This window comes from Rhinatrema bivittatum, chromosome 1, assembly GCF_901001135.1.
Source record: "Rhinatrema bivittatum chromosome 1, aRhiBiv1.1, whole genome shotgun sequence".
NCBI lineage: Eukaryota > Metazoa > Chordata > Amphibia > Gymnophiona > Rhinatrematidae > Rhinatrema > Rhinatrema bivittatum.
The window spans coordinates 182,589,408-182,604,700 of record NC_042615.1 but is presented as its reverse complement, the minus strand read 5'-3'; the positions used below and the strand labels follow the sequence as shown (position 1 = coordinate 182,604,700).

Below are 15,293 nucleotides of genomic sequence, written 5' to 3'. Positions count from 1 at the left end.
AGACAGCATGTGTGTAAATGTGTAATTAAGAGCCTATATAAGTGAGAGAGAAAAAAACATTTGTATATGTGAGTGACTGAGAGCATGTGTGTATAGGTGTGTCATTGAGAGCCAGTGTGAGAGAGAGCGCTGGTATGTGACTGAGAGAGGAGAAAGTTCCAAGCAAACCACCCCACCTCCTGCTAATTCAGAACAATCTCAGGACACCTGGATATCAAACGTTCCCAGGTATGCAGAGCAAAAAAATTTTTGTATCCTTATTATTTTTCATTACTGGATCTTTGTGTCTGCTATTTTGAAATATTTTGTTGGTATCTGGAAATGTTTTATATGAGTTTTTAATTATTGGATATTCCACTCATCAGCTGTTTCGAAATATGTTCTTTTTGTTAGTACAGTTTTACTGCTGATGATTTTATATTTCTTGATTTGTTTTATAAGGATGTGTGATGTTTCTTTTTTCCTTTGTTACACTGCATACAGAGACTCTGGCTTGTTGCAGTTTCCAATTCAGTTTTTGTCTGCATGCTTCTTGTTATGCGTTTTGGTCTCTTTATTCTATGTTAGGTGAGGGACAGCACGTGATTCAGGTGAGGTTTTCTGCTGGCGTGTAGTTTCTGTGTAGGACTCTATAGCAGCCTGACTTGGTCCGTTTTCCTAATAGGAGATGTATTGGTGTCTTAAGGCCTGGTGTAATATTTTCAGAGACTTATTGTACTTTAAAAGTGTGATCTTACATAAAATGCACACATTTACTTGTATTTAGTTTTAAACATATTGTATGGCTCTCATGGAATTACATTTTAAAATATGTGGCGTTTATGGCTCTCTCAGCCAAAAAGGTTCCTGACCCCTGCTCTAGCATGACCCTCATGTTAAAGGAGCACTGCGTCTACTTCTTATCCTCTGGCAAACAAATCGCAGATTTGCCCCACTTACTGGCCAGTTTCTCGAACACGCTCCCAAATAAAAGCGAGCTGTTAAAGGGCAACTTGGTGAGGTTAGCCTTGGAGGCAGCATCGGCCAACCAATTTCTCAATCATAACTGGCACCTGGCCGCTACTATCGAAGCCATCTCTCTGGCAGAAGTGCGGACCAAATCACAGCCCAAATCAGCCAATGTGGCCGCAGCTGGTTCCATAACTGCCCTGGAATTCACCTCAGAATCATCAACCTCTTGGGAAAGAAGCAAACAAAAGTGAGCCACGAGGGAACAACAAGAAGCTATCTGCAAGGACATTGCCACTGCTTCAAATGCCTGCTTAAGGATAGTCTCAATCTTTCTAGCATGAACATCCTGCAAGGCCGCTCCTCCTTCCACAGGAATAGTAGTCCGCTTGGAGATTGTGCACACAAGTGCATCTACCTTCAGAAATGTAAGCCGTAAGCACCCTCTTACCACTGGCTCCAGAAGCTTTATATGCAAGAACACCAAAACGGGATTTCTCTTTCGCTCAGACACTGAATCTGTCCCAGAGATCGCAAGCATGTCCAAGGTCTGGAAGATCAGAGCTGGCAGCTCATTTCTATGAAAGAACTGTAGCATAATTCTATATGGTTCTAGACCTGGAGGAATTTCACCATCCTCCAGAGAAGCAGGAATCTGTGTCATCAACCGTGCCATCCAGATCCCTATCAGGAGGATCCGCCGTCACTCTAGGAACACTCCTGCATTCAAGAAAAGGTCCAGACAAGATCCCTACCTGCTCCTCTACTCTAGAAGCAGTGGACTGGGTAGAGCACTGTTTCTGAAAAAGGGATTGCACCACTTGTAAAAAAAAAAAATAAATAAAAATTCTACCCAGGAAAATGTAGAAGTATCCAAACCAGGAGACACCTGGGGCACACTCACTGAACTACCATCCCCTGCTGATGAGTCAATTAGGGGAGATCCAAGGTCAGGCACACCGCAAGACAAAATCGAGTCGGATCTTTGTAAAGGACAGGTCCCTGTGGCACAGGTTCCTGTGTGCCGTATGTGGAAGAGGTGAATCCACCAGAAGCTCCTGCAGATATGCATACCACGGTTGCCTGGGCCAATCTGGAGTGACCAAGCGTACCATCCCCCAGATTGATCCTTTGAATCAATCTGCCCAACATGGGCCATGGAGGAAAGGCGTACAGCAACTTGTCTTCCGGCCACTCCTGCACTAGGGCATCGATCCCCAATGACTTCGGATCTCATCTACGGCTGAAGAATTGCAAAATGTTTGTGTTACGCAAAGTCGCCAACAGGCCCAGGAATGGGAGACCCCAGCATTCCCGAATCAGTTGAAACGCTTCGTCTGACAACACCCACTCTCCCTGATCCAGACTCTCCCTGCTGCGAAAGTCTGCTCTTACGCTGTCTCTGACTGCAATGTGTGAGGCTGAAATCATCTAGAGATGCAGCATAAGTTGATTTATTTCCAGTGACACTTGTTGGCTCTTGATGCCTCCCTGCCGATTGATGTAATCCAGTCATTGCAGTGTCTGACATTATTTGGACCAATCAACCTTGTAGTCTGCCACCGAACTGCAAACATGCCAACTGGATGGCCCTGGCTTCCAGCCATTGATGTTCCAGAGAAACTCTTCTGCACTCCAGCGCAGACAGCTCCTGACAGTGAGCACCCAAACCAAGGAGACTCGCATCCATTGTCAGTACTAGCCAGTCTAGTGGGGATAGGGAAACACCCTTTTGTAGATGATCCAGCTGCAGCCACCACTGCAGTTGGGAGGAAACCTCCATCAATAGGTAGAGCTGAATTAAATAGTCCCTGAGACTACAGATTCCACCGAGACAGCAGGGAGCACTGAAGAGGATGCATATAAGCCTTCGCCCACGGTACTAATTCCAGGGGCGCCGCCATTAAACTAAAGACCTGCAGTTGAGCCCATACAGTCAAGTGCAGGAGTTGACAACAGATGGATTTGGTCAGCAACTTCTGAATCCGAACCTCCGGCAGGAACACCTTGCCTTGCTGCGTGTCGAACTGAACTCCCAGGTATTCCAGCGACTGAGTAGGTAGAAGGCTGCTCTTGTCTAGGGTCACCACCCAGCCAATCTCCTGCAATAGGTTAATCACCTTGTGAGTTACTAGGCAGCTCTATTCCAGTGACTTGGAACAACTGCAACTACCACCATTACCTTGGAAAAGGTTCTGGGAGTGGAGGCCAGACCAAAGGGCAGCGCCCGGAACTGAAAGTGGCATCCAAGAACTGTGAACCACAGGAAACGCTGATGGCTCCAGGCGGATGGGAATGTGCAGATATGCCTCGGACAGATCCAAAGAGGCCAGAAATTCCGACTGTACCGCCATGATCACACAGTGCAATGTTTCCATGTGAAAACACTTTACTCGCAGATGACGGTTGATGCCTTTGAAAGGTTGATGTCTTTGAAAGGCGTACAGCAACTTGTCTTCCGGCCACTCCTGCACTAGGGCATCTATCCCCAATGAATTCGGATCTCATCTACGGCTGAAGAATTGCAAAACGTTTGTGTTACACAGGATAGGATGAAAGGAGCCCTCCTTCTCTGACACAACAAAATAAATAGAATATCGCCCTGCATTTTCTTGAGACGTGAGAACTGGGGCCACAGCTCTCAGACTGAGGAGCCTTGCCAGTGTATTCTCCACCGCCTGCTTCTTCTGCGGGGAGTGGCAGGGAGATGCTATGAACACGTCCTGAGGAATACTGCGAAACTCCATCACATATCTTTCTCATATCACCTCCAGGACCCACTGATCCGATGTGATCTCGACACACCTCTGATAAAAAGAGAGAGAGGCAACCTCTTATCTCCTGTTCCTGGGCTGGCAAACCTTCATTGGGAGGGTCTGGAAGGTCTACCATCTGAACTTACACCTCTTCTGGGTTGTCGGGAACGAAAGGAATTAGACCTACCAAAGGGCCAAGTCCTCTGAAAGTTTGCTCCTCTATAGGGTTGAAAACGCCTGGAACCTGTAGCACGACCTCTCATGACAAGGGAGCGCTGCGCTGCCAAACAAGAGCGAGCTGTTAAAAGGTAACTTGGTGAGATCAGCCTTGGAAGTCACATCGGCCGATCAATTTCTCTACTATAACTGATGCCTGGCCACCACAATCGAAGCTACCCCTCTGGCCGAAGTGTGGACCAAATCACATCAGCCAAAAAGGCAGCAGCAGGGTCCATAACTGCTCTGGGATGTACTCTATAGAGTCATCATTCTCCAGGGAGAGAAGCAAACAAGAGCGAGCCACCAAGGAACAACAACAAGAAGCGATCTGCAAGATCATTGCCACAGCTTCAAATGCCTTAAGGATAGGCTCACTCTTTCTATCATGAGCATCCTTCAAGGCCCCTCCTCCTTCGACGGGAATAGTGGTCCACTTGGAGACTGCACACACAAGTGCATCTACCTTCAGAAAATGAAAGCGCCCTCTCACCACTGGATCCAGAGGGTAAAGGCCTTCCAAAGTCCGACCCCCTTTGAAATGAGCCTCTATGGCACCCCTCTCAAGATCAATTTTTGTATGGCTTCCATCACGGGGGAAAAAAACCCAAGAGGCTTTGTGCAAGGAAACCAAAATAGGATTTCTCTTCGGCTCAGAAGCGGAATCTGCCCCAGGAAGTCCAAGCATGATCAAGAACTGGGAAATCAAGATTGGCAGTTCATCTTTATGAAAGAACAGCAACATGATTCTATACTGTTCCAATCCGGGGGGAATTTCCCATCCTCAAAAGAGGCAGGATTGGCATAGTCTGTGCTGTCTGGATCTCCAGCTAGAGGAGCCGCTGTTGCTCGAGGGGTCTCCAGTGAGTAAAAAGGAAAGTTCCCAACTGTGCCCCTGCCTTAGGAGTATGGGACGGAGCCAAGGACTGCGCCTAAAGAAAAGACTGTAACCCCTGGAAAAACTACCCAGGAAAAAGCAGAAGCATCCAGATCAGGAGGTACTTGGGGAGTACTCACTGTGCTACCTTCCCCTGCTGAGGAACCAGTTAGGGGAGATCCAAAATCAGGTGCCCCATCTGAGACATCTTTACACAGACCCACATCGGGCTGGGAAGAACCAGGCATCTTGAAATCAGAGGAAGACAATTCACCCTGAACCTCCAAACAGCACTGGCACAATGCAGCAGGCACTCCTGGCTAAGATGCCCGAATATGACAAGCAGTGCAAAGAGAAAGGTGCTTAGGCTTCTTAGGCACAAGCGCCATTAGGGCCGACAACGTGCTGAGCGTTGGCCAGAGGCGTGAGTCTAGCTTTGTTTTGTTTTTTTATATATATGCCTCAACTAGGCACCCAAAAAGATAAGCATCCAATACATGTGCCCTTATGCGCGCATACCTAGGCGGCCAAAAAGAAAACGCACAAAAAACCGAAGCGCACAGTGATGTGCGCTGATGTAAGCGCATGGCCACTAGGCGGTGCTTAACATGTGTGCTTAGAATATAAGGCTTAACTGTGCGCCCAAAAACTGGGCGCACAAACTGGACACACAGGCCAAACAAACAAGCCTGTAGAGAATAGCCTAATGTGTGCGAAAAGCTGTTGTGGCCTACCACACAGCGCGCAGCGAAAGCCTCGTTGTGGGGCCTAGCCTAGTGAGTCTGCTCAACTCACCAGGCTGCCCATGTCGCTTGACCTCCCATGGAGCGTGACAAACGTTGGAATGGCGCACAGAGTACAGAGACTGGAGGGAGGAGGAAGCCCTGCAAGTAAAACCTCTTGCTATGTCTTTTTTTATTTTTTTTTTTTTAACTTACTGGAGTTCAGTCTTACCTGGCTGAGCACAGAGACAGTCTCTGGCTGCAGGGGAAGAGGGCATTTGCTGTCACCGCTGTGCTCTGCTTTCAGCACCCGCTGCTTTTCATTTGCTCAAACAGCTAATTCCATGCCAGCAAAACCAGCTAACAGACCGAGGCACGTCTCTGAGGGACCACGGAAATCACCTCAGGAAATCTCAACTAGGGGGGGGGCCCATTTGATATCACCACAGGAGAGCAGGGCTGTAATTTTCTTTCCTTAATTCTCTATCTTAAAACTGAAGCAATCTCCTGTGGGGAGATGCACGTCCCCCATCTGCTGGAGATGGAGAATACTGGCAGGCTGAGGTCACTGCAGGGGTATATGTGCTGTGATGTCAGCTTGCTCAGTTTCCATCTTCTGGTAGGAGTGCATAACCCACTTGTTCTGGATTCATCTGACTGGACGCTAAGAAATTGTTGGTTAAATGATAATGTTTTAGCTCTCAGTCACTAAGATGACATTGTTATGAGTGGGGAAGAGTGCACCCCCAAAAGCTGCCCATTTGACATTTGATGGGATAGCTCTGCCAATCATCTATTAAACAAGGAATCTTGGAGTAATCCTTGATTCACAGATAACTATGAAGGCCCATTTAAGCCAGGTTGTTGAATCTACATTTTATAAGTTAAAACTTGTGAGACCTTTAAAGGTCTTAACAACACAGATCTATTACGCACTGTTTTGAATATTGTAAGGTCAACTCTATTACTGTAATGCTTTGTGTTTAGGTTTACCTGGCACTTATTTGCGTGCTTTGCAGCTTATTCAAAATACTGCTGCCAGATTGCTTTTGGAAACTAAATTGCGTGAAATTATCACCCCCATTCTGATTGGCCTACATTGGTTGCTTATAAAGTGATGTTCCCAATTTAAGCTGCTGATAATAATTCATAAGTCTGTGCATGATAGCAGCTCCTGGTATCTTGGTGCTTTGATAAAAAAAACCATATTACTATTTGTACTTTAAGGCTGACTGGGAAACAACTACTAGCGATAACTTTGCAGAATAAATATAGATTTCAAGTCACTCGTTCCTGGGCTTTTTGGTATATTTGCCCTATACTGTGGAACAAACTTCCAGTGGAACTGAAAGAGGAGAAGGAAATTCAAAGTTTTAGAAAGAAACTGAAAGCTTTTTATTTTAAGGAATTATATAATTGATTATGTTTAGCGTCAAATTGATTTTAAATGTTTTACGTATTTTACATGTGTTTTGCAATTGTGTTTATGTATTGCAAATGCAAATGCATTTTGGTAATCCAACTTGGACTAGCTGAAGGAATGAGTGGAAAATAAATTGTTAGAAATAAATAAATACTAATTTACAAAAAAAACCCCCAGAATCTAGAAAATACAGCTGATGCATCTAGTTTCTACACTGTATGAACCTTAGCTGAATAGTTTTCATGACATGCAATCAAGAGCTCTAACTTTTGCACAGGATGAGGTTAATAGTAGATTTTAATTTCCTAATAAAATAATTATAGAACTTAGATTTCAAAATTTATAATCATCAAATCTTCTTGTAAACCAATCTTGTGTTAACCCAGTCCTTACCTTATTTAGTTCAGGAAGAACATGATCCTCGGACATCCTTAACATAGCTGTTAAAAAAAACAAACCAAAAAAAAATCCCTTAAGACATGACAGAAGGATTAAAAATAATTGCACTATTTGATTATATTTTTCATTTTCCAAATTCACATTATAGAAGGTAAAGATTGCTCTGTTTAAGGAACATTTAAGATGTCTGTAACCTAATATGATCTATGCTTGGGATATATCAGTGATTCTCACTTTAGTTCTCCAAGAGCAGTATGGTTTTCGGATATTTATAATGAATATGTATGATATATTTGCACAATGGAGGTAATTTTCAAAAGAATTTAAATGCTTAAAACTGGATTTTACATGTGAAAATGCACTTTACGCTTAAGTGGGCTTTTGAAAATTGTCAGTGGATATTATGTGCATAAGTGCATTTTAAGTGCAGAAATGGACTTTTGAAAATTATGGTATGTTACATCTATACATGGAATTCCTTTGGAAATTACCTCCAGTGGAAGCAGTGTATGCAGATACATCTCATGGATATTTATTATAGATATCCTAAATCAGACTGGCCAGGAGGTTCTTGAAAACTAGGCTGAGACTATTGGTATACATAATGTTAGGCCTACACTATAGTACATAATCTTCCCTATATTAGCATTCATAAGAACATAAGAAATTGACATGCTGGGTCAGACCAAAGGTCCATCAAGCCCAGCATCATGTTTCCAACAAAGGCCAAACCAGGCCACAAGAACCTGGCAAGAAACCAAACACTAAGAAGATCCCATGCTACTGATGCCAGTAATAGCAGAGGCCATTCCCTAAGTCAACTTGATTAATAGCAATTAATGGACTTCTCCTCCAAGAACTTATCCAAACCTTTTTTAAACCCAGCTACACTAAGGCCCAGATTTTAAAACGCATACGCATGCCAGGCCTATTTTAAAAAGCCCCAGGACGTACATATGTCCCAGGGTTTTGAAAAGGGCAGGGAGAGGGTGGGGTGGGGTCAGAGCCTCCTGGCACAGCGGCCATTTGCTGCTGTGTTGGGGGATCGTGTGCCAGCAGGCTGCCGGTGCGCGCCCGGAGGCAGACACAACAGGTAAGACAAAGGTCTGGGGGGGTTCTAGGTGAGGACTAGGTGAAGGGAAATTACGCTAGGGGGTTAGGAAGCTCCCTCCCAGGCTGCTCCGAAATCGGAATGGCCTGGGAGGAAATGGGGGAAGACAGCAGGCATCTGTGTGCACAAGTTGCACAATTGTGCACCCCCTTGTGCACACCGACCCCCAATTTTGTAACATGCGCGCATCATGCCCAGCATCCTGTTTCCAACAGAGGCCAAACCAGGCCACAAGAACCTGGCAATTACCCAAACACTAAGAAGATCCCATGCTACTGATGCAATTAATAATAGTGGCTATTCCCTAAGTAAACTTGATTAATAGCCGTTAATGGACTTCTCCTCCAAAAACTTATCCAAACCTTTTTTGAACCCAGCTACACTATCACATTCATGCCAAACACTCATTGATGTCCTCTCTATTCTCTAGCAATACACGAACCTACCCATAAAGCTGGACACACACTAGATCTGGTCTTTACCAACGACACCCACTTATGCAACACATTAGTATCTTGTTCACCAATCCCCTGGTCGGATCACTACCTCCTAAACTGCCAAACTGGAATCCTCACCACAAACAATACAAATGAAATAAATTCCACCAGCTTCAAATTCAAACCTCCTTTCCCAATAGAGGCACTTCAAAAAGAACTCGAAAAGCAACTCCAACATTGATCTCTCAAACATCAACACCGCTACTCAATCCTGGTTACCAATAACCTCAGAAGTAGCTAACTACATCAACCCAGAAAAAACTAAACATCTTATGGTACAAAAAACAACTGAAAGATACCAAACTCATACTAAGAAGAAAAGAAAAAGATTGGCGTAAAAAGAAATGCCAGACAACCCTTGCCAATTACCGCATATACCTTGCATACTATAGCATATTAAACAAAACCAAGCGAGATTACTACAGTAAAAAAATTCAAAAATTTTCCCACAATCCTAAAACACTGACATCGTAAACAAACTAATCACTGATAATAACCCAGCCTCAGCTTTCACAAACACGAACTTAAGCCAGGAATTAGCCAACTTCTTCAAACAAAAAATCTGCAAAATTACAGAGAACTTCAACAACATACCACAAATAAAAATCATATCACACAGTAAAGACACTGCACCTTGGTCTACCTTCGATCACATCTCCTCCATCGATGTAGAGAATCTAATTAAAACCTTAAAACCTGCCAACCACGATCTCGACAAAATACCAACTCATACCCTAAAAGAAATTGCACAAACCATCTCATCAACAATATCTAATATCAACAAATCACTGGAAGAAGGAACCCTACCTGACATCCTCAAAGTAGCCACAATTAAACCCATCCTAAAAAAAAAAAAAGAACCTAAACCCATCTGAACTCAACAACTACCGACCAATTTCCAACTTATCATTTCTAGCCAAATTAACCAGAAAAGCAGTTCTCAAAACAACTGAACCAGCATTTAGAAATTAATGACATCGTCTTCCCAACACAACACAGATTCCGAAAAAAATTCAGTACCGAGACCCTATTCCTCGCCCTCTCTGATACAATTATAAGGGACTTCGACAAAGGCCAAAGCTTCCTCCTTATCCTACTTGACCTATCCGCAGCCTTTGACACTGTTGACCATAAATGCCTAATCAGTAGACTTTCCGATATAGACCTCACAGATACAACTCTGAACTGGTTCAAATCCTTCCTAAAGCAATAGATCTTTTCAGGTACACATCAACACCACCAAATCAGATCCAACCACGATAGAAACAGGAGTCCCTCCCCTCAGGGATCAGCTCTGTCAGCCACACTGTTCAACATCTACCTCATACCTCTTTGCCAATTTCTCTCAAGCCTCAGTATTACTTACTTTATGTACGCTGACGACATTCAACTTTTAATTCCAGTCACTGACACGCTGGAAAAACCCCTCAAAATATCAACCAATTACCTAAACTCCATCAAACTGCTAAACATGAAACTCTGCCTAAACATGGATAAAACAGAATACATCTTACTAGAACAGAAATCCACAATAAACATAACAACAAAAACCAACGAAAATGACAAATCAATCATCAAACTAAATGACAAAGTGAAAGATCTCGGGATCTAGATTGATCCTGAACTCAATTTCAAAAAGCACATCACCATGAAGATAAAAGAAGGCTTCAACAAACTTCTTATCCTAAAACGACTAAAACCCCTACTAAATCCCCAAGACTTTAGAACCATTCTGCAATCATTGATCTTCATGAGTTTCAATTACTGTAACTCACTTCTACTAGGCCTTCCCAAATCGACCTTATGGCCACTCTAAATTTTACAGAATGCAACCGCAAGAATACTAACTGGCCAGAATAAAAGAGAAGACATCACACCGACACTAAAAGCTCTGCACTGGCTACCCACTGAAAAAAGAATCGAGTTTAAAGTTCTTACCATACTACACAAGTCAATTTATGGAAAGGAAGTAAACTGGCTAAATTACACAATCCAAATACACAACCCAAAATTTATTTGTTCAACCTTATATACCGGCTTTCAAATTCATTTCAAAGCGGTTTACATTGATTGAAATTGCAGTAGCAACCTTCAAGCACATATATACTAAAAAACATATCATTAAACATAATACATAATACCTTGTGGTCTCTGCGGAGGTCCGACATCATAGACTTAATTTCGTCCTTCATGGAGCTCATATCTGCTTTGAGGTCGTTAAACCAGGTTTGGAAATCGCAATGCGAGAGAGGTAGCTCAGCGTTTGTCAAAGCCTGCGCATGAATGAATTCAGTCTCTTGCGCTAGCAATTCCCCGACGCCATCTTCCCGTTCCCCACCTTCAGCGAGCGGAGCCTCCATAGGCCACGGTGTGCCGTTTTCATAGGCAAAATGTTTTAAATATACCATTTTTTTCTTCACCGACATCCTGAGCTGTTATATAGGTAGGTTCCGTCCGTATTTCGCAATTGGTGGTCCGATGCTCTTACTGGACAGTGGAGTTTGGAATTGGGATCTGGAGCAAGTGCCCTAAGCGGCCATTCGGTCGTGTGACGTCACTTCCTCCATATTTATGTATTTTATAAATGGAGTACACATATACATCATCAAACGTGTGTATACTTTTAATACTTGATTTTCAAGATTATCAATACTTGGTAATCAAGTCGGGATATTAAATCTGACTTCTCTTTTGCCTGACGTTTTTGGAGAGAGGTAGTCTGGAGAAAATGGTGGCGGCTGTTTGCCGAACTAGCGAAGGTCAGGATCAACTAGTGTTAAGTCTGTGCAAACTAGTATTTGGAAGTACACACATTTTCATAAGTGAAATATGTGCATTCATCAGCCTACTTTATAAATACTTGCTGCCATGTATAAACTGAGGGTTATTACATGCACATTACAATGCACTTTTATAAAGTAGGTATATAAACTATGCAGGGTCCTGCTTTAAAAAAAAAAGTGCATGTACTGAAACATACATGCGCACTTTCGGGCCAGGAGACTTTGCAACGGGAAGTGAAACAACTACAGGAGGATAGCGTTGCTTTGAGGGAGTGGATAGATGACCTCAAAAATCGTTCGAGACGGGGAAATTTAAGATTTCGTGGAGTACCCAAGGAAACCACATATGCAGACTGTAATGTGGTCATTAAAGATATCTGTAACCTTATATTATATAATAATGATCCTCCAGAAGGAAGAACAGAGCTTATCTTGGATCGAGCCCATCATGCCCTAGCAAAGCCATGTGGTAACCAGCCACGGGACATAATTGTATGCTTCCACTCCTACAACATGAAAGAAAAGATGATGGCACAGGCCCACAAAAAGAAAGGAAATTGTGTGGCAAGGATACCACATTGAAGTATTTCAAGATCTCTCTATCTACACTATTAGGAAAAGGCGTGAGTTCAAGGACATTGTGACTATCCTCAGACACGGTGACTATTGTTATCGTTGGCTTTTCCCTTTCGGGATGGCGTTCACCATCAGAGGAGTTACATCTCGGGTCAAGACTGTAGAAGAGGCGCAGAAGATTCTACAAGCTGCGGGACTAGAGACTTTGGGGAGAGACAGCACGCAAACCTCAGAGCATTTGGAACAAAGGACAGCGCTATAGCGATGGCAGAGAGTAAAATCCGTAGGGAAAAGGCTGAGACGGAACTCTGGAGGCTCAGCTTCCTCAAAGGACACTAATGGCTGAATCAGGCCCAGTCTTTATACCATGATGGCTTTCACTCACTTTGGTGGTTCGTGGCAGTTGGGGAAGTTCTATGTTTATTTGACTGGTTTGATTTGGTAATTACAGTCAAAGGACTCTAGGGAACAATTTAGGGTCAGTGGCAAGTTTATTGTGCTGGTTTGTTATAACAGGATTATATCGGGCTGGGTCGGGGGCCTCTGGCAGCGATTGGAGTGGTCATTCCTCCAGGAGGCGATGAGAGTGAGGGGGGGGACGGGGTTGTCTAATTTGGGGGTTGGTCATATAAGGGGACGTGGAGTATATGATTGGAATACACAATGGACCTATCAGTTGGGTACAGGATGTTTGTATGGGAGGTCGGAGAGGTATGGAATTGGCAATGTGGGTAGCATCTAGTAAATTCTGACAGATGGCAAATTTAAAAATAATCTCGTGGAATGTGAAAGGTCTCAATACATATACTAAACAGAAAAAGCTGATTCAGGATGCCACTCATCTGCATGCAGACATAATATTATGTCAAGAAACTCATGTTAGAAAATGACATGAACGTTTATTGATGCCCCCCACTATCCTTGCCAGTTCTTTGCTTCTGCCACCAAGCTTCATAAGTATTCTGGGGTGGGAATTTTATTTGCTAAATCCTTAATAGTAGATGTGATATCCATTATTAGGGATGTTCTAGGTAGATATATAATAGTAAAATTTCGGCTTGGCAATCAGATTTATACTTTGGGAAATATTTACTGCCCCAATTTGGGGCAAGGGAAGTTCCTGGAAACCTTTCCTGGCACTCTACAACAATGGGCGGAAGGTCACATAATACTTGGGGGTGACTAATATGACCCTATATCCATTTTTAGGCCATAGTGGACGGGGTGAGGTGATTTCTAAGTCAAACAGAGCAGGTCTTAAAGCGCTAATGGCTGACTGGGGGTTAATAGACATATGGCAGCTGCTGCACCCCACTGATAGAAACTATACGTTCTTCTCGAAAGCGCACGTTTACTCTGGTATTGACTTTCTCCTGTTTGATAAGGCTTTGGTTAATAAGGTGGATCTTGCTGATATTGAGCCCATCACGTGGTCAGACCACGCAGCAATATGGGTAACAGTACGGATGGATTCCTCTTTGGAATCTAGGGGCTTATGGAAATTGAATGAAAGTATTTTAGACAACGAACAATTTTGTAAATAGTTACGGGACGAAATGAGTTACTATATAGAGGAAAATGATACAGGAGAAGTTACGAAAGGCACGATATGGGAATGCTTCAAAACGGTAGCTAGGGAGCGGCTAACTGCCCGGGCTTCATAATGTGAAACAAGAATGTGATAAGAAGAGGGTGGATAAATTATATAAATTGGGGAAATTAGAACTTCGACATAAACAAAATCTTAACCAAAATTTGGGAAGGAAATTAGATAAGCTACGCAGAAACTGCATGATCTGGATGCTCAGACAATTGTTTTTCAATTAGACAAAGTACGCCAAGAACATTTCGAGGGTAACAATAAGACTAGTAGACTGCTTGCTAGGTCCCTTAAAGCGAGAGCCGTGCAAAACCAGATTTTGAAAATTAAAGACCGACAAGGCCAAATGGTCACGGTTAATGAGCTCATTCGGGCTCGGTTCTTCCAATTTTATGAAGATTTATATCAAGCGCAGCCTGACATCACACAGGCTAAAATTGATGCTTATTTAAATGGAGTATGCTTTCCCACAGTGGATGACTGCAGTGTGGAATATTTAAACAAAAAGATATCTGTGGAGGAGGTAACCAAAGCGATAGGAGAACTGAAGCCCGGTAAATCACCGGGACTAGACGGCTTCACAGCTGGCTTTTATAAAAAATTAGTAGTAGTCGTTTCTCCTCCTTTAACAGAAGCATTCAACGAGCTTTTATTAGAGGGTAGTATTTCACCCAAAGCCAATAAGGCCGGCATTGCCAAAACTGGAAAGAGATGCCACACTCTGTGGGTCTTACAGGCCCATTTCCCTCTTGAATTTGGATTTAAAAATTTTAGCTAAAATTCTGGCCAAGCGTTTGGGTCTCTTAGCAGGGCAGCTGATTCACCTAGACCAGACTGGGTTCATACCAGGGAGATTGGCTGCAGACAACGTTCGAAGAGTGGTGGACTTGCTGTGGTGGGCGGGGGAGTCTCAGATCCCTATGGGGCTATTAACAATTGATGCCGAGAAGGCATTCGATCTTGTCCATTGGGAATATCTATTTACAGTTTTGCAGCGGTTAGGGATGGGGGAGAACTTCATTATCTGGATCCAGAAAATTTATTCCAACCCGAGTGCCTGCATTAAGGTTAACGGGGGGTACTCTCCAGTCTTTCCTATAAAGAGGGGCACGCGACAGGGGTGCCCTCTCGCACCGCTGTTTGCTTTATATCTAGAACCCCTTGCGATTCGCATTCGGGCACATAAAGATATACAAGGACCGCACATTGGAGAAGAGACCTACAAGATATCGTTGTTCGCGGACAACGTACTATTTACAGTTGTAAATCCTGGGGACTCTGCCATTTCGCATGCAGGAGCTTAAAAAGTTTGGAACTGTACCGGGGTATCAGCTTAATGCCGAGAAATCGGAGTTCCTGAATATTAATTTAACGCCAGACCAAAT

General features: G+C 43.4%; 1 protein-coding gene across 5 annotated transcripts in view; it reads right to left on the bottom strand.

The window, feature by feature from the left end:
• Positions 1-15,293, bottom strand: part of ANAPC4 (anaphase promoting complex subunit 4) — a 221,010-nt gene that overhangs the window by 62,912 nt on the left and 142,805 nt on the right. For all 5 annotated transcript variants that reach the window (XM_029589903.1, XM_029589893.1, XM_029589913.1 and 2 more), the window contains exon 18: positions 7,336-7,382. In XM_029589903.1, coding sequence (XP_029445763.1) covers positions 7,336-7,382 — 47 coding nt within the window. The remainder of the gene's footprint in view (positions 1-7,335; positions 7,383-15,293) is intronic.